We start from the raw sequence: 20,998 nt of genomic DNA, 5'->3' as shown, positions 1-20,998 counted from the left end.
TTAAGAGTTAGGACAAAACAATATAATAGTTTCCTTTGCCAATTCTCAATGAAACAGAGAATAGAATATCACACGTGAAATAATCACCAGTTGTTCGTTATGAAAATTCAAACTCTCCTTTGGTAACATCTCCGTAATGGAGGTTACAACATCAAACAGATGGCCATAAAGCAACTGTTTATAGAATCTTAATATCCATACCTAAAGAAACTTTTTTTAACATATACATGTACTATCAAACAATGTTGTTAATAATTCCAAACTCTGAATAAAAATGATTAAAAGAAATTTTTATATTTTCATTGCCTGAAATAATCGCCTTATGTGCAAATGAATATTTGGCAATGAAGTTATTCATTTTCTAAATCTTTCTCTTTAAACCGGTAAGGATTGATTGATTGATTGTATCTTGCTTAACGTCTCACTTGAGAATTTTTCACTCATATGGAGACGTCACCAAGACTGGTGAAGGGTTTCAAATTTAGGCCAATGCTTGGCGCTTATGGCCATTGAGCAGTGAGGGTTCTTTAGCATGCCACACCTACTGAGACACGGGGCATCCGTTTTTAAGGTCATCTCCAAGGACCCGTGACATTCACACCTGATGCCGAGCGTTTGGCGAAGGAACTATCACTACCTGTTTTAACGACTTAGGTTTGTCACGGCCGGGATTCGAACCCCGGCCTTCCACATGCGGGACGAACGCTCTAACGATAAGGAAACATAGCATATTAAATGAAATTTGAAAATAACTGTAGGTATTACCTTATGCAATGTTTGTGAAATGCTCTACCATATGATATCAGTACCGCTACTAGTCTCTGTATCTTTAATTCTAAACTAAAGACTCATCTGTTTACAATTCATTACAACTAGTCTGTGCAGATGAAATCTAAGTCAAGATTACTATGTTGTGCAATCCTTATCTTCACCTACTAGTCATTTGTTCTTATACAACTTATTTTATTGTTAATTAAATAGCGTTTAGAGCAATATGGATTTTACGCTTTATGAAATAAGGAGATGGTATGGAGGAGGGGTACCCGTCCCCAAAACTTTTGACCTTGACCCACTTATAAAGTCAAGGTCAATCCTTTACGTCAACATATAGTCCAGGCCAATAGCTGAGAACCCTTTGACATTATGATTTCAAACTTGGAACATGGCAAGAGGACATAGATACAAGGTGCACTGCACCAAAATTTTTTACCTTGACCCCTTTCTTCATTCAAGGTCAAATTAAGAAAAACATGAATATACCATAACTTTAGAACCCTTTGACATTAAGACTTCAAACTTAGAATATGAGAAGGGGGAATGAGGAAAGGGGGAATTCTACCAAATCTTTTTACCTTGACCCATTTATAAAGTCAAGGTCAATCTTTTACGTCAACATATAGTCCAGGCCAATAGCTGACTTGACAACCGTTTGATATTAAAACTTCAAACTTGGAATATGGAGAGGTTATATGGAAGAGGGGTGCACACCACAAACATTTTTGATCTTCATCCACTTACAGTGTCAAGGTCACTCTTTTACATCAAGACTATAACCTGAGAACTATTTGACATTAGGATTTCAAACTTGCAACTTAGAAAGCAGATATTAAGACAAGATGTACTGTACCAAAATCTTTTACCTTAACTCATTTCTTCATTCAAGGTCACTCTTTTCCATCAAAGTATAGTCAAGACTATAACCTGAGAACCTTTTGACATTAGGATTTCAAACTTACAACATGGAAAGCAGACATTAAGACAAGATGTACTGTACCAACATTTTTGACCTTGACCCATTTCTTCATTCAATGTCATGTTTAAAAAAACTTGATGATTTCATAACTAAGATTTGATCATATGTTTCTTTAAAGTACTTAGAATATCCTTGTGCTGCAATAGCAAGCAAATGTTTTGTGACACATTTTGAAAAATTTTTAAAAAAGGGGATGGGTGGGTGTTGGTATCGATAATTCAGGTGCCTGTGCAAATATATTCCCCTCCCGTTCTTCTTTTATAGGCGTCTGTGTGTAAACAATGGAGGAAATTCAAACCATAAATAAATATTTCTCTCCGATCGATCTATGTTGTCCTTTTTAAAGCGTGTTGCTGCTTTATTGCCAGCCGTAGGATTTTGCTTTCGTCATCGCGTTTCCAGTTTATCGCCACCTATAGGCAAGTTTATGCATCGCTGTAGTAGAAGGTCGTGTTTAAAGAAGTTGTGATTTTGCAACCGATCTAGTACGTGGTTTACATTCATATCCACAGGGGCATTTTTTTCTCGGAAATACAGTTCGTTGGACAGTGGATAAAATATGTATAAACAGGTGACATTTTTGTCCTCATTCTGGGGGAATGTGGGACACAGAAGCAGGTCATTCTTCAGTTATTTAAAATTCTCGTTTGAATCTGCGTCTGTGATAATTAGAGTGGTTATTAAGAAATTTAAAATTCCCAAAATTAATAAGAATCTGTACATGATCGAAACCATTTTGACTAGGGGCGCCTTTGCATTGTAACCTTCGCATAGCGGTTAGAGGTCAAGAAAATCAATACTTTTGCATGGTGCAATCTATAATTAGAAGCCACATCATTAAGGTCTAGGCTACACGAGTCATCGGGGTATTCTATTTGTGTATTGACTACAGTAACTGTTCCAACTCAGTAAAAATTTTGCCTGAAACAGCAAAAATATGTGCAACACAGTAAAAAAAAACTTAACTACACAGTAAGATCCGCGTTGATCGTGAACGAGAAAGAACTTGTGAACGATTGTGTTTTGACAGCGAATTTGATTTCATTTTTAGTTTCAAAATGAGACTGAAAATAATAATCTGGGGGAGGGAAAAAACAAAAGGTAAAAAATTATAGGTAAACGTCATTGTGTCAAGCATGATTGTAAAATGGTTTGCTGTCCACAGCACGCTACACACAATGAAAAGTAATCGTGTTTTCAATTTGTCTGTACTTCAAACAAACAATTGACTATGACAGGTACATGCTACATGTATTTTCGAACGTACAAAGGATGAAGGAGGGGAAGGGGGCATGGTTTTACTGTCGTTGTTGCCCGTCCCCACGTTTTGTTTTCTTTGAACGATCTTTTCATATAAAATAATGCATGTAGTTTTTCGACGAGATGCCTCTTCATTATTTCTAACAAGAACAATATTAGTAGTGAAGATTTTTATTAAAGATCATGGAGACCGATACCCTCTCCACATCTGGAATATGATATGATACCAAATAGATATAGTATATAGACCGTATATTATGAGTTTACAGCATTTGATAGGACCAGTCAAGCTTAGTTGTGTATAGCAGAGCAGTCTGAACATTTCCATTTGAAAGACATATAAAGAACCGTTTTATAAAGTTCAAACAATAGCAATGTGTATTATGTCTCATTCAGACCCAAGACAAACAGGTGAGTTTCCTTTGCAATATGAATATGAGCTTTTACACAAGGAGTGTAATACACATATGTTGATGAGTATGGTGTTTAATGTATTTGTGTACAAACTTTTGGAGGTTTTTATTTTAGATTTACGTATAACAAACAGTTACTACAATGCCTAAATGTAAATCCATGCATATATGTTAACTCTAATTTATCATATTCGATTTAGTATATCTTCTTGCTCTAACTTTCATGTTAAAAATAAGTTCTTTCCACTCTTGTTGAGCATTCAGTTTTAAAGTTGTCAATATTGCACATGTATGATGAACATATTTTTTAAATAACTTCCTAAATTTTATTTTCGATTATACATGTATTTATCTGACTTATTTGGATTCACATTCCCTCCAACCTGATTTTGAATTGAAATCAACTTCATTATTATTACAAAAAATAATTCCACTTTCATGGTTTGATTGCTATATACAGATAATTATGCACTGGACACTGTAGTACAAGTCATACAGATGCATGTTAAATGACTTCTGGTGAGGTGATTAAATGGATGTAAAGTGTTTCATAGACCTGCATTATTATGTTGGTGTGTTTTGACATGAATATCTGTGGTACTTATAAGTTAGTATATGTGGTTATGTGTATTTTTCTTTTTTGTCCAGGTGTTTGCTTGTTAAGTTCCTTTCTTTCGTGTTTGACATACATGTACATGTATTGTATCAAACTATTGATTTGTTACATTTTAGTTATATTCTAAAAATGTTTCATACACTATTAAACTGGAACACAACAGAAGTTATTTATTCGATATTAGTTGTTGTGAATGATGATGGGTTTCAAAATTTTGATTCCTTTCTATTGTAATTGATCAGCGTCCGTTGTGTGATAACAATTGAACACCTTTTACCAAAAACTACCATTACAATTGCTTTCAAATTTTCAACCAAAACTCGACCAATTTCCAAATATATTCTTCTCTACAACATCACATCTGTAAGAAAAAATTTGCATAGTCATGTAGAGCATTTCATGATCCAGGGTGGGTGCCAAACTGGGTATATAGTGTTTATGTGTAAAATATTTAAATAACATCGCCTTTAATGCAATTGATTGTATTGATTGATTCATCTTGTTTATCATCCCTCCCGAGAATTTTTAATTCATATGGAGATGTCACTAAGACCAGTTAAGGGCTTTAAATTTGTGGCCATTGAGCAATGATGCTTCTTTAGTTTGCCACACCTACTGTGATATCTCCAAGGACCCGTGACATTCACACCTGATACCGAGCGTTTGGCGATGGAACTGTTTCGCCTGTTTTAACAACCTAGGTCTGTCGCGGCAGGGATTCGAACCCAGACCTGAATATCTGTGGTACTTATAAGTTAGTATATGTGGTTATGTGTATTTTTCTTTTTTGTCCAGGTGTTTGCTTGTTAAGTTCCTTTCTTTCTTGTTTGACATACATGTACATGTTTACAGGGCGAACGCTATACTTCTAGACCACCGCAGAGGTGGTCATGCTATTTATACTAAATTCTGATTAAATAAATATTTAAAAGGACCTGTGGTCCTTTACCAAAATTGTAAATTTCATGATCAAAGGACAAGGTTTTAGTTCCGGGTGGGACCAAAATTATTATAGTGACCATTGTTTTTAACCACATCATACAAGTTTATATTTCAACATGTTGAAAAGTTTCAGGACGTTGTTTCCCATCAATATATGTTATTTTCTTACAGAAATTTATTATTTAATTGTACGAAAATAAAGAATAATGCATGAAATTGTTTTTACTGTTGTTCCTGCTCATTAACATTACAAACAGAATTCGTGAAGTCAGCTTAGTGCTTTTCAGTACTTTGATTTATATTTGTTTATGTTTCAGGAAGCTTATCTACGCATGCATCATTACCACAGAACAATAATTTATCCACGTTTTAAAAATAATAGCTTATCCCATTGATTCATAATGTTCTATGTTCATATATATATGTATAATCACAGGAACCAGTAATTTTGTCTTTAATAATAATAGTAGGGTGCTATACTATATATCACCCCCTAATAAAAATTAGGTGATATATAGTGTAGACCCCTACTACTATTATATTACAGACAAAATTACCGGTTCCTATGGTATAATATTCATGAATCAGTGGGATAGGATTATTTTTAAAACGTGGATAGATTTTGTCGTAAAGACACATGTAGTTAAGCTTCCTGGAACCTAAAAAATGTAGAAAGATACAACATAGATCGGAGAGAAATATTTATTCATGGTTTGAATTCCCTCAGTTGTTTACATAGGCCTATATAGATAAGTACAATTGTCTTGACCCATACACCCATAGCTTCGGTTAACGTCCAGGGCTACATTCCTTGTAGATCTCATAATGAAAATAGATAAATAAAATAAAATGGATTAAGATGAAAATAAAACGTAATGAAATTAAAAGAAAAAATAGGCCTACATGAAAACATGATAAATGTGTCGCCTCTGAAACTCTAGCGGATGGAGTATACTAGTACTTAACCTATTGATTAGTATTTAACTGGGGAAAAAATCAAACTAGAATCAATTGTTGGAGGGGTATCATCGGTTAATGGGCTTCATATACGATTTCAACTTGGGTATATTATGAGATGTATTCATCGTTATTTGACCTGGTTACCACACAATACAGAGTTAAATATGTGGGAGCTAAAACAAGTTTTCTGCCCCCTCCCTTCCCGCTTTCTACGGACCTGTCTGTGCATGCTAAGCATACATCATAACATTTATAGTTTTAAAAGAAATGTTTTGTTGTTTGGTAAACATATTAGAAGAATACGCTCTCTGTCATATTTTAAGTTTATATGCATGTACTCTCTAACCTTTAATCTATTGTGACCTACATTTTGATTGGTTAATTTGGATTTTGAATTTCGAATCTCGTATTTTGAATCTTGTATCTTGAATTTCGAATCTCGAATGAGCCTTCTGGGCTTTCGTACTTCTGGACCAGTGGTTCTTGAGAACAAGATTTTTAAATGACCCCACCCTATTTTCGTAATTATCTCCCCTTTGAAAGGGACAAGGCCCTTCATTTGAACAAACTTGAAAGCCCTTTGCCCAAGGATGCTTTTGGCCAAGTTTGGTTGAAATTGGCCCAGTGGTTCTGGAGAAGAAGTCGAAAATGTAAAAAGTTTACAGACAGACAACAGGCGATCAGAATACCTCACTTGAGCTTTCAGCTCAGGTGAGCTAAAAACTAAATGCATAGTGATGTAGAGCAGGAAGGCCGTTACCAAAATTGTAAATTTCATGATCCCTGGGGTAGGAGTTCTGAACCCAGGGTGGGGCCAAACTTACTATATAGTGTTTATGTGTAAAACACTTAAATAACATCTTCTTTAGTGTTGTTGATACTAAATTGAAACTAAATGGATATTTAGAAAGAGCAGATAGTCCTTTACTAAAATTGTAAATTTGATGATCCATGGGGTAGGGGTTCTGACTTCAGGTTGGGGACAAACTTAGTATTCAGTATTTATGTGTAAGTTTGCTGATACTGTATAATATCTAAATGCTTACTTAGGAATAGCAGAAAAGGATGTACAAAACATGGTAATTTTTCAACCCAGGGTTTTGACTCTAGGATGGGTCCAAATTAGTCATAATCTTTTAATGTTAATACACCTATTATATTATTTAAAGCCTTTCATCAGTGTATTGCACTTTTGAGGGCATTGAAGTTTTAAGAACACATCTTGTTTTATATTGTTGCTGAACATTAGAATTTAGCTTCGATATTCAGAACAGGGAAAAAAATTCTAGATTTCGTAGCCCTTGGGAGTAGTGATACTTTTTCACTAGTACTCAGGTGACAGATAAGGCCAGTGGGCCTCTTGTTGAAATATATAACTTGTATTTCTTCTACATATGACATATTTCAAGCCAACTTCTAAATACATCAATTCAGAAGTTGTTTGTTATTCTCTTACATAATTGTGCAGTAAAATCTGGACCCATTAACCACAAATTTTTAATATTTTATGTAATATTGTCTTTCAATACTGATTTTTATACGCCCGTCTTAAGACGGGACTTATTACGGTATGGCGTTCATGTCCGTCCATCCGTCTGTTAGCTTTTTCGTGTCCGACCCGTAACTTAAATACTACAAGGACTAGAATCATCAAACTTTGTCTGTAGATACATCTTGGGTAGAAGGTGTGTCGCACATTAAAACCAGGTCACTGTGACTTTTCATTAAGAAGATATGGCCATATATGGCAAAAAGTTGTCCGGCTCATAACTATAGAATCACCAAAATTGGTCAACTAATGCATCTTAGGTAGAAGGTGTGTCGCATCCTACTTTAAGGTCACTGTGACATTTAATTAAGGTGATATTAAAAAAAATGTTTTAATGGGTACAATCTATACTGTTAACAATATGTGACGGGCGTATCATGTGCCGTGGCGGTGCACTTTATTATATATTTCAATTTGAAATGAAATGCAAGCTTGTTCACAAGAAATATGCCAAAATTTTTACCCTTGGTAGTAAAAGCCTCATTTTTAGCTCACCTGAGCTGAAAACTCAAGTGAGCTTTTCTGATCAACTTCATGTTGTCGGTCGTCTGTCTGTAAACTTTTTACATTTTCGACTTCTTCTCCAGAATCACTGGGCCAATTTCAACTAAACTTGACAAAAAGCATCCTTGGGTGAAGGACTTTCAAGTTTGTTCAAATGAAAGGCGATGCCCCCTTCAAAGGGGATATAATCACAAAAAATGGGAGGGGTAATTTAAAAATCTTCATCTCAAGAACCACTGGGCCAGAAGAGCTGAAAGTTACAGAAAGGGTTTACAAGAGGGGACATAATTGAGATGTAATATTTTACTTGAGGAAAAAACAGTCAATCAAGCGAGCAATGTGGTCCATGATTCTCTTGTTTAAGAGATTTTTATTGTTATGAATTATTTTTTGTCAGCTAACCAAGTTGAACTGGTACGTCGGCCATCGCAGTTTGGAATGGTGAAGCTTTCCATTCATCACAGGAAAGACATCTTGCACATTATGATAATGCATGCTAAAGATTTGGTAAGTGCATTGTTACTAACAGTGTTTAACTATTAGATAATTCACTGCTGAGCGGAAAGCTCAACTGAGCTTTTCTGATCACCTGTTGTCCGTCGTCTGTCCGTCTGTAAACTTTTTAGCTGAAACCTTAAGTGAGCTTTTCTGATCACCCATTGTCCATCTGTAAACTTTTTATACTTTCGACTTCTTCCCTAAACCACTGGGCCAATTTCAACCCAACTTGGCACAAAGCATCATTGGGTGAAGGGACTTTGTTCAGATGAAGGCCCATGCTCCTTCAAAGGGGAGATAATCGCAAAAATGGGTCATTTAAAAATCTTCTTCTCAAGAGCCCTGGGCCAGAAGAGCTGAAATTAACATGAAAGCTTCCTGACATAGTGCAGATTCAAGTTTGTTAAAACCATGACCCCAGAGGGTAGGTTTGGGCCACAATAGGGGATTAAAGTTCTACATGCGAATATATAGGTAAAATCTTTAAAAATCTTCTTCTCAAAAACCACTGTGCCAGGAAAGTACAAATTTACATGAAAGCTTCTTGACATAGTACAGATTCAAGTTTGTTAAGATTATGGTAGGATAGGGCTACAATAGGGGATCAAAGTTTTACATACAAATATAATGGGGAAATCTTTAAGAATATTCTTATCAAGAACCACTGGGCCTGCAAAGTACAAAGCTTCCAGAAAAGTATACATTTACATGTAAGCTTCCTGACATAGTGCAGATTCAAGTTGCTTAACATCATAGCCCCCAGGGGTAGGGTGGGGCCAAAATAGGAATCGAAGTTTTACATGCGAATTTATAAGGAAAATCTTTAAATATGTTGGGCCAAGGTAACTGAGGTGAGCAATGTGACCCTTGGGCCTCTTGTTTAATCATGTCTTGAATAGACGGTACCTATTTTTGTAATTAACTCCTCTTACAGCATTTAATTGACATCCTTCAGACATTGTACAGCTGTTATGGAAGCATTGGTTGATTGATTGTATCTTGCTTAACGTCCCTTTCGAGAATTTTTCACTTATATGGAGAGGTCGCCAAGACCGGTGAAGGGCTTCAAATTGCGGTCTATGCTAAGCGCTTACAGCCATTGAGCAGACATTAGCATGCCACACCTACTGTGACACGGGACATCCGTTTTTAAGGTCATCTCCGAGGACCCTTGATATTCACACCTGATGCCGAGCATTTGGCGATGAAACTGTCACTACCTGTTTTAACGATTAAGGTCTTCGCAGCCGGGATTCGAACCCCGGCGGGTGAATGCTCTAACCTCTAGGCCACCGCGGCGGTGAAAGCATTGAAGATGCACATGTATCTTTTTGGAAGTGATCAGACATTATTCAAAAAATTTACATGTAGTTGAACTTTTTCATTTTTAGCTCACCTGAGCTGAAAGCTCAATTGAGCTTTTCTGGTTGTCCGTCGTCTTTCTGTCTGTCCGTCTGTCTGTAAACTTTTTACATTTTCGACTTCTTCTCCAGAACCACTGGGCCAATTTCAACCAAACTTGGCCAAAAGCATCCTTGGGTGAAGGGCTTTCAAGTTTGTTTAAATAAAGGGCCATGTCCCTTTCAAAGGGGAGATAAGCACAAAAATAGGGTGGGGTCTTTTAAAAATCTTCTTTTCAAGAACCACTGGGCCAGAAAAGCTGATATTTACATGAAAGCTTCCTGTCATAGTGCAGATTCAAGTTTGTTCAAGTCATGGTCCCTGGGGGTTGGATGGGGCCACAATAGGGGATCAAAGTTTTACATACAAATATATAGGGAAAATCTTTAAAAATCTTCTCAAAAACTACTGAGCCAGGAAAGTGGAAATTTGCATGAAAGCTTTCTAGCATATTGCAGATTCATGTTTGTAAAAATCATGGCCCTCGGGTTCAGGGTGGGACCACAAGGGGAGATCAAAGTTTTACATCAAATATATAGGGAAAATCTTTAAAAATCTTCTCAAAAACTACTGGGCCAAGAAAGTGGAAATTTACATGAAAGCTTTCTAACATAGTGCAGATTCAAGTTCGTTCAAACCATGGCCCCTCAGGATAGGATGGGGCCACAATAGGGGATCAAAGTTTTACATACAAATATATAGGAAAAATCATTAAAAATCTTCTGAAAAATCACTGGGCCAGAAAAGTTTACATTCAAATGAAAGCTTCCTGACATAGTTGACATTCGAATTTGGAAAAAATCATAGCCCCCGGGAGTAGGTTGGGGCCACAATAGGGATCAAAGTTTTACATGCAAAATATATAGAAAAAAATCTCTAAATATGAGCCAAGGTGACTCAGGTGAGCGATGTGGCCCATGGGCATCTTGTTTAAACACGGTACCTACTTGTGTAACCAACTCCTCACAGGTTTTACTTGACATTTTTCAAACCTTGAACATTATAGTTGTTATAAAAACATTGAAGATACAAATGTATACATTCAACTTTTTAAAAGTGCTTCTGGTTTTTTTTTTAATTCTACATTTGATATGTCATTTATCCTGTATGTTTCATACTGCTGTCTCTATGATAGATAACAATTTTTAAAGCAACCCGACCTTTTCTGTATCGATTTTTGTTTATAGATTTCTTATTCCAAGTCATTTGTGACCTAGAAATTTGGCCTACTTTTATTAAGGTAGAACTTTTATATATTGAATATAAATTTCTTATGACAAAAAATTAAGACCTGATATGTGAACTTATACCCTCTCACAGAACTGCAAGGACATGTTAGTCATATTGGTGTTGAGGCATACCCATGTTGTGTGAATTCATGTTCAGTTATGTCGGAACCCTTTGAAATTTGTCATGGGAATAAAGATTGAAGGAAGAAATTTTTTTTCTCAAAAAAATCACAACACGTCAGCAGAACAACATCAGGGTCAAGGTGACTCAGGTGAATGATGTGGCCCATGGGCCTCTTGTTGACCAATGAAGCTAAAACTGAAGGATGACGTCAAATTTTCATTTTATTTTGTAGCCTGTCATCACAGAACTGCCAAGTCCTTATGTGAAAGTATATCTACTACCTGATCCAGAGAAACAATCCAAGAGAAAAACCAAAATCTTCAAACATTCCACACATCCAACCTACAATGAAGTGGTAATATTACATTCTATTTCAGATTTTATCCCAGTGAAGGGACTGATGTAGTAATCAAATGCAATGTAGATCACTACATCCTTGTTATCAATTTGAAGGTTTGAACAAATGAAAACCATACACCATGATATTTTTCGAAAATGGATATTGCAATTGCATCCCAAAAATTACTTGGAAAACATAATTTCTGCCTTAAAAAAAGGTCAAAGTATGAAAGCAATATCTTGTAACTGATTTATGAAATTTCAAGAAAATTTTGTTTTAGATCACCATGCATTTTTAGGTCTCCTGATTCACTCAGGTGACCTACATGTGTATTGCTGTTGGTTGGTTGTATATTGTTTAACATTTATTGGTCTTCATCATGATGCATTAAAATTGAACATTTTTAATTTCTTGTCAGTTCTTTTTATGCCCCGAAGATTCGGGGGAGGGGGGGGGGGCATATTGTTTTTGTCCTGTATGTAATTCTGTCTGAAACTTGCTAATAACTTTTGAACAGTAAGTGCTAGAGCTTTGATATTTCACATGAGTATTCCTTGTGACAAGACCTTTCTGTGGGTACTAAACCTTGACATTTGACCTACTTTTTAAACTTTTTACATTGGTCATAACTTCTAAATGGTAAATATTAGAGCTTTCATATTGCAGATGAACATTTCTTGTGACAAGATCTTTCTACTGATACCAGATATTTGTCCTTGTGACCTTGGCCATCTTTGGAATTGGCAATTATCGGGGGCATTTGTGTTTTTCACAAACACATCTTGTCAAATTTGGTATGAAGCATCTTTGGGACAAGGAGGATATGATTGTAATTTTTAGAATCCCTGCACCCTCTGAGCCTTAGGATTGTGGCAGAAACTGCCAAAAATTGACAAATTTTCAAATATCTTCTGTACAACTGCACAACGCAAACCAGTTGTCATGCCCAAAAGAACGTCAGTCAATGATTTTGAGCAAATAAACTTACCAGTCAGAAACTACTTTCAACCGAATGTCCGATAACAACCGAATAGCCGATAACGCGTTTACCCGTTTGAAAGAGGGCTGTCCAGTAAGACCAAGACGTAGGACCAGAAACACGCACAATAAATGTTACTAAATACCATCTACCACCGGTGACTACCGTAAATACTCATTGGAACTCGCTACCATCTGGGACAGTGCCAGTGCCGTCACTTGAAGACTTTTGGGCTTCAGTGACAAATATGTAAAACTTACAGAATTGTTTTTATCCCGCTTCAGACAAATTTGTAGATAATTGATTGGATAAAAGCTAATCACATGACGCCCTGAAATTTTTATATTAGGTGCCCGTCAGGAGGGTATATTAGTTTGACGACTGTGACATCAGTTAACGAATCACATGATGCCCCTAAATTTTCAATACAACTGTGACGACACTTACGAATGACGTCCCGAAATGTCAATATTCCGTCTCTGTGCAAGGATATATTATTATCACCAGTGTGAGATCGACTTTACCCATGTGAGATTAATAGAGTCCTTCATTAGTATGAGTGTGGGATAGGGAAATTCCACCGAGGGGACAAGATTCGCAATCTAGGACGAGGCTTTGCCGTTTCATACCAAATTTGAAAAGAATTGGAATGATAGTTATCAAGAAATTAAAATTGTCTATTGTTCACACATTTAATAACTGACCATTTTGGCCCCACCCTGATACCAAAACCCCTACCCCTGGGATCATAAAATTTACAATTTTGGTAAAGGACTATCTGTGTGACTACCTGTTCTTTCTAAACATCTATTTACTTTCAATTTAGTGGTGTTATTTAAGTGTTTTACACATAAACACTATATACCAAGTTTGGCCCTGTCCTGGGGTCAGAACCCCTAGCTCAGGGATCATGAAATTTACAATTGTGGTAGAGGTCTTCCTGATCTACATCACTATGCATTTAGTTTTTCTTACACGTGTGTAGTTCTTGAAAAGAAGAGTTTTGAAAATTGGTCAATTTTGGGCAGTTTTTGCCCCGCCGCTAGGGCCCCAGGGGTGCTGGAGTTCATAAATTTACAATTTATGTCCCCCTTGTCCCAATGATGCTTCATACCAAATTTGAAAAGAATTGGAACGGTAGTTATTGAGAAGAAGTTAGAAATATTCAATTGTTAAAGCACGACAACCAATTGCAATAGGTCACCAGGGACCAGATTGAACTTTGCACGTTAAAATGGCCAACTTTACCTGTAATAATATTAGAAAAAGGTGTCAAAAAGTGTAGACCCACTGATGTCATGTAACTGCAGTGCAGGTTGAGCTGTGCAGTGAAAGTTGATATACATAAAGATTTATTTTCATAAGATTGAATCACATGTGGAAAAATATTGCATCAGAAAGATTACATTAATATATACATGTAGTTAACATGTCATTGTCCACAGTGTGAAATGATAACAAGTTGATATAGTGTAAGCTGATATAGTGTACATGGGTTGTTTGCACATGTAATTTTTGCATATCTAATTGTGTTTTGAAAATACTGATTGATAATGAAGAACCGATGATATGCTAAAGACGTATCTTGATCCTGATCTAAGTAAGTCGAGAAGTAATATTTACAGACTTTGTTACATCATGACCCAACATTGCCTGCGAAAAACACATCATGGACACATACTGACTAAAATTGTAGTAATCACATTTTTTATTTTTTTTTATTAATTACACTTATTTCTTAGAAAAATTCCCTAACTCGCACTTAATTACAATCAGATTTTCTATCTATCCCTTATATTAAATGCTATGAATTGAAGACTGCAACATGCTGTTCGTCCCCTATATTCAGGGGGAAATAACTTGCGTTGCATTGTGGAAAATGTATCCCATTGTGTATAGTACAGAAAAGTAAGTTTCGCACACTGGCTATCAAGATCAGTACATGCAACTTATTCATTTTAGATGGGAAATGAATTTGAGATGATTTTAAAGTACTCAACATTCAAAATTATTGAAATAATTAACTTCATTCATAATTTGATATTCCTATTTTCAGATTGAATATAAAATGAGTTTGGATGAAATGAGACAGAAAACTTTACAAGTCAGTGTCTGGGACCATGATGTTTTGAAGGAAAACAACCTTCTTGGTGCTGTGTATATCAAATTGCATAACGTGGATGTTTCTAAAGAAATCCCAAAGTGGTACAATTTGGAGAAAATTCAGATAACGAATTCCAGTATTACATAGCATGTACTTCCATTTCTGTTATTTCATGAAACAGTTTTTTGTCTGTTTGATTTTAAAATTGTACAGTCTACATTTATCTGTGTGCAAGCAATAACAAATTTTGATGAAATTCAATGCCTTATATTTGTGTGTTATCTGACATTCAACAATTGTTCTCGGAACGTTAAAGGTTCCGGATTTCGAAAACTTCAATTTATTGTTTGTGAATGTTAGTATGGAGAAGGTACGCTTAGCATATAAATTTGGCCAAGTAAAATCAAGAAAAGTAGAAGATGACACAGATACAAGACGCAACGTTAAATCTTACACTCGCAAAACATGTCAACTTTGCTACTTCATATCACAAAAAATATACGTGATACATGGATATAATTACTCTACATGTATATAGAAAGAACACACCCTATATACTATTTGGGCATAAGATTACCAACTTCTGAAAATAGGCCAAAATTGACCCTTAGTGTACCTTTTTACTCTTTTATTATGAATGTTTCTTCAGCTATTGTACCCAAAAAGTTAAATATGGTCATAATTTGGGTTCTGTAGTAATAACTCCGCTGTCAAGAAAGTTTCTTTAGCTAAGGTGCCCAGAACGTTAAATATTACCATAATATTGGGGGTACCTGTAAAGTGCGAAACGAAACGAAATCTACCGAAACTAAACGAAATCTACCGAAACGAAACGAAACCCACCGAAACGAAACCTAACGAAACGAAACAGATTGTATGATCGAACTCTTTTAATTATAATAATTGAAAATGGTATCTTAGGCCCCTGTTAAAGTTTACACATATAAATAAAATTCGCCTCCCCTTTGATGTAGGCTTTCGGCTTGACTGATACAAAGTTTTAAGAGTTGGAAAGGGGGGGAGGGGGGGTAAGCACAAAGTACATAAATACCATGTGCAATTAGCTTCGGATCCATAAATTTCAGAACGGAAGGTTACAATCTCACAGGTCAGAGGTCTGGGGAAACACACTAAACGAGGGATGGGGTCGTCGGCGTTGAATCCGATTTTGGGCATAAATACATGTTTCAGTATTTTTTGCTCTAAAGACAAATATATGTATACATGTGGATATTGTGTATTTGTATGTAGTATATCAAACGGTGGATTCTGAATATGTCCTCCCGTTCTCTTTGTGATTTCTGCTTAAAATCCCCTTGTTCATAAGCCTTTTCAGTTTACAAAATGCCGACCTCCTCCTAATATTATTGCATTAAAAAAAAATTCGTTTTCCGTCCCGTTTTCAATTCCCCGTCTTAGCAACATCCCAAATGTATAGAGTTTTTCCATTATTGAAAGTACTCGCACCTCAGCAGTTAGAGATAAAATAAGAGGTTAAGAGCTCTTCCTACTTTCTATTTTCTCAGACACCAGCTTCTTCAAACAATGTATCTATGCCCAAAGGCGGATCCAACGTCGGTGACCCCACCCTTCGTATAGTGTGTTTCCCCAGATCTCCGAGACTGTAACTCTCGGTTCTGAAATGTATGGATCCGAAACTAATTGTACATGGCATTTAATCAACTACGGATATGTACTTTGTCCTTACTCCCCCCTTTCCAACTTTTAAAACTTTGTAACAGTCAAGCCGAAAGCCTACATCAAAGGGGAGGCGAATTTTATTTATATGTGGTAACTTTCACAGGGGCCTAAGATACCATTTTTAATTATTATAATTAAAAGAGTTCGGTTATACAATCTGTTTCGTTTCGGTGGGTTTCGTTTCGTTTCGGTAGATTTCGTTTCGTTTCGGTAGATTTCGTTTCGTTTCGATTTCGTTTCGCACTTTACAGGTACCCTAATATTGGTTCTTGGTTGCCAAAACCTAGAATTATATTGTCATCAAAGGGTAATGTTGTTACTAACATTTGCCATTAACCATACACTTTCCATTAACTTTGAGGAATATATCTTTTATATGAAAAGGGAAGATAACGAACATAGATCAATCTCATAACCCCCATAAGCAATACAAAATAGAGAATTGGGCAAACACGGACCCCTGGATATACCAGACGTGGGATCAGGTGTCTAGGAGGAGTAAGCATCCCCTGTCAATTATAGATATCTTTTTGCGGTACAGATATATTTCTAAGGGCTATCTAAGATATTTCTCTAGCTTTAAAATATATTTCTTTAAGTTAAAAATGGTAAACGGCTTCCCATACACATGTAAGTCGCATGTAAACGGGTGTTGCTAAAACGGAACAGAATTTAAGAATAAGAATGATTAATGTAGCTAAGATAACACCAAAATATCGGAAGAAAAACTTTATTATGATTAAAATTTAAATTGTGGGAATTTATTTACAAGCGATAAAACAATTTTATCTTAAAAATTCTGCATCATGTTAAACGTCTGTATAAGAATTTACATTTAGCGTTTTGCAAGAATTTTGAAATATCGACATTGACAGATATGTTAGCGAGCAGCGACACCTATGGGTAGAGAATGGAAAGAACACACTTTATACCCTCCCCCCCCCCCCCCCCCCCCCCCCCCCCCCCCCCCCCCCCCCCCCCCCCCCCGGTGGCAAAACGTCATTAACACACATTTACATGTAAATTTACACATAACACAGTGTACATGTGTACCTACAACAGGGAGTGTTGTATGTATATAACAACGACAATTTATGATCTTATTAAATCAGCAAATTAAACAGCTTGTGTTATATATGTTATTATTTAAGTAACAGAGACTTTGTGACCACAGCACTCCAATCCCAAATAGGGAGGACTTTTAGTAGTTTATTTTTAAACTAAATACTTGTATTTAGTTTAGCCACATCAAATCGATTCTCTGGTTCTCAGACAATTGTTTTCAAAAAAATGGGTGGGTAGGTAGGTAGGTAGGTAGGGGGTTTAGTTTTTCAGTTTATCTCCATGTCACAAATGGGTAGGGATTTTTTGTCCGTGGTTTTTTTTTTTTTTTTGTGTTGTGAAGAAAGTTAGAGATTTACAAATGGTATTCAACACCGTATAGCTTCTTTTCATTCTGTTTCTTGTCTTGTTTTATATGTATGTCATGCTTTTATATTGTAGATCTTTATGCAAATAAAGTGAATACAAAATAGTATGTATATAGTACTTCAACTCGGTCTTGCTTTCATCAATTTGTTCCTTCACGGTTTCAATTTCTTTAAATTCACCGCCCAGAAGTTTCTTGCAAAGCTTATCAACTGTCAAGGACGAGTCTACCGGTATAATTGTCTATGGAACAATCTGTTTTGAGTTAAAAATAATCTCAATGCTGACAAGAACTGTTTCTGTCGCCATATTGTTTACATCAACTAAGCAGCACGTCTTATTCAGCAAGGCGCTTTACGATTTTGGTGCCAAAACACGAATTTTATTTTGACGAATCAAATACGGGCGGCGGCAATTTTTTTCCGGGGCGGCAATAAACTCGTGTCAGCGGCCGATTTTGATGTGGCCTTAATAACATTTAGGTTAATAATGAGATGACCTTATAATTCCATTTAAGCATAAATTATCTGTTAGTCTTTTAGCTAATTCATAGGATAATGTTGTTACTAACAGTTGTCATCAACCATAAACTTTCCATTAACTTTGAGGGATATATCTTTTACATGAAAGGGGAAGATAACGAACAGTGGTCAATCTCAAAACTCCTATAAGCAATACAAAATGGAGAGTTGGGCAAACACAGATCCCTGGATATACCAGAGGTGGGATCCGGTGCCTAGGAGGAGTAAGCATCCCTTGTCGACCGGTCACACCCGCCGTGAGCCCTATATCTTGATCAGGTAAACGGAGTTATCCGTAGTCAAAATCGGCATAACAATCGGTATGAAACAAGTCGGACAGCATTTAACTCAATGATAGGTTGTATTGGCAAACTATATTGTTATATAAAGGCCCAAAAAATCCCCTGTTTTAAATGTGTCTTGAATTAAGCCTCATCTGTGTTTTAATTAATTAAACCATCCAGATTAAGGTGTGCCCATCTGTTGAGCAAAATGAAATTAATATAGTGTATTTATAGAAGACGGTACATGCTTTATGATTTCTGAAAGGAAAACCACCTGAATTTTTTCGTTGACTTTGGCATTTTAGCTATTTTATCCTAACTTCATGCTCATGTTGTATAACACCAAACAATTCTAGAACAAATTAAACGTAGTTTGGGTTTGTTTATATGTTCCTTATTTGAATGCCAGATTTTGGGACTCCTACTGAAATCATCCAGTTTTGGGTCAGATGATTGTAGAAAATGTACCTGCTTCTTTCGTATTGTCGAATAGATCTTGTCATTATCTACAAGTTTTGTTATATATGTCTTTACAAATAAAATTTCGTATAAAAATATTGCAGGAAAAATTTGTCGCGCATTTTCGAGCCCAGTTGAGCTTCAACGCCTTTTGCATCAGCCAAATCGCAATGCACTATGTCTTTAATGGTTTTCGAGAACACTCGAGACCAAATTGACCCTATGAAAGTCGGAAGAAATGTCAATACTTACGTAATAATTGACGTAATATGTGTTCGGCGACATAATAAGAATAATGAGAAACGGAGCAAAAACAATACGTCATCGACACTATGTGTTCGGGGACATAATAAGAAACCGAGTAAAAACAGTATGCTCCCAAACTTTGTTTGGGGAACATAATAAGAAAGCGAGTAAAACCAATACTATATACAGGGTTATTTTTCGTCCCGTGTTATTTTCGCCTTTCTGCATTTGCTGACAGTTTCGTTCCGTTTTAAATTCGCCCAGACACAGTTGTGATAAAAGAGAGAAGAGAAAAAAACAATTTCGCCCAGTCTTAAATTTCCCCACTAACAACATGGGCGAAAGGGGCGAAAATAAAAGAGGGTGAATATTTATATACTGTATACAGTATGTTCCCAAACTTTGTGGAAACATAATCATCAAGTTTGATACTTGAAGGCAATTGAGGTCACATGAAAGTTACATCACATAGGGTCATCATGAAGGTTACTAACAACTTAATCTTTGAAAAGTCCATGAAAGGAGTATGAATACAAGGTAGGGGACCCCTTGGATACCATTTCCTGCCTTCAGTTTGAGGCTGCAGGAGAGTATGAATACAAGGTAGGGGATCCCTTGGACTATCATTTCCTGCCTTCAGTTTGAGGCCACTTGGGAAACATGAGGATGAAATCCTTTTTCAGACCCCCTTCATGATTGAAACAAAAGTTATCAAGAGAACTCGCATGAAAGTTCTGAATTTTGCATCACAAGGTTTGTAATTGATGTTAATATATCAATTTAATCTTTGAAGAATTCACATAAGGAGTATGGAGAAAAGATAAATCTAAGGACTGTCGTTGTCCACCTTCAATATTGGGCTGTTGGGTTACCATCTAGAGGTTGAAACCACTTTTCATACCTATAATAATTGGATATGGGGCGATTGAATGAAACAAAACTGATTAAGGAATAAAGAACAATGTAGTCAAACAGAGAACCCTCAAAAGGGGTACATAGGTAACATAGGCTTTTAAGGGCAATTCGGCTCACCTGAAAGTTACTAATTTTACATCATGTAGGGTCAAAATGTAGGCAAATAACTCACGAGTCCGCGAAACGAGTATACTGGCAAGGTAGGGGGCCCCAAAGACTGATTTTCCGCTCTCGGTTTGGAGCTGTGGGGGTACCGCCTGGGGCTTCCCATGGGTCGAGCCACTTTTTAGCTCACCTGGGCTGAAGGCTCAAGTAAGCTTTTCTGATCAAAAGAGGTATAGCGCACTTGGTATGCAACTTCGCCTACATATATACTTTTTTCTTGAATATCATTTTTTACAAATATTCTGCTATACAATGTCAGTTTATACTTGTGTTTACCCAAATTACTCAATAAAGATATCTATATGTTGATAGTGTAATGAAAATTCCTTTGATTATGTAAATGAGGCAATCAGGGTCTATCAAGTCTTGTCAATGATTAGCTATTCCTTGTGTGTTGTACATTGTCTCAAACGTTTTGGAGACTAGTATATGATTTAGCAGAATTGAGCAGAGGTATAAATAGAAGGCGCTTCTGCGTATCTGAGTTAGTCTGCTGATAGACGGAGAAGAGAGGGGATCGCATCTCGTATCCAGATTTTAGGTAGGGTTTATTGTCCCATATGCGGGACCTCAAATTACTTTGAGACATTATTCCTTCAGAAGATAG

General features: G+C 36.2%; 1 protein-coding gene across 4 annotated transcripts in view; it reads left to right on the top strand.

The window, feature by feature from the left end:
• LOC125682956 (phosphatidylinositol 4-phosphate 3-kinase C2 domain-containing subunit alpha-like) overlaps positions 1 to 17,927 on the top strand; it is a 372,533-nt gene extending 354,606 nt beyond the window's left edge. For 3 of the 4 annotated variants that reach the window (XM_048923599.2, XM_048923598.2, XM_056139566.1), the window contains 3 exons: positions 8,395 to 8,504; positions 11,482 to 11,604; positions 14,625 to 17,927. In XM_048923599.2, the coding sequence (XP_048779556.2) occupies positions 8,395 to 8,504; positions 11,482 to 11,604; positions 14,625 to 14,819 (428 nt within the window). In that variant the 3' untranslated portion in view covers positions 14,820 to 17,927. Of the gene's footprint in view, positions 1 to 4,644; positions 4,787 to 8,394; positions 8,505 to 11,481; positions 11,605 to 14,624 lie in introns of those variants that run through there. The other variant, XR_007372745.2, reaches the window with a different exon arrangement.
• Positions 17,928 to 20,998: the final 3,071 nt, after the last annotated feature.

Source organism: Ostrea edulis, chromosome 6 (genome assembly GCF_947568905.1).
Source record: "Ostrea edulis chromosome 6, xbOstEdul1.1, whole genome shotgun sequence".
Classification (NCBI taxonomy): domain Eukaryota; kingdom Metazoa; phylum Mollusca; class Bivalvia; order Ostreida; family Ostreidae; genus Ostrea; species Ostrea edulis.
This window is presented reverse-complemented; position numbering and strand designations above follow the sequence as displayed.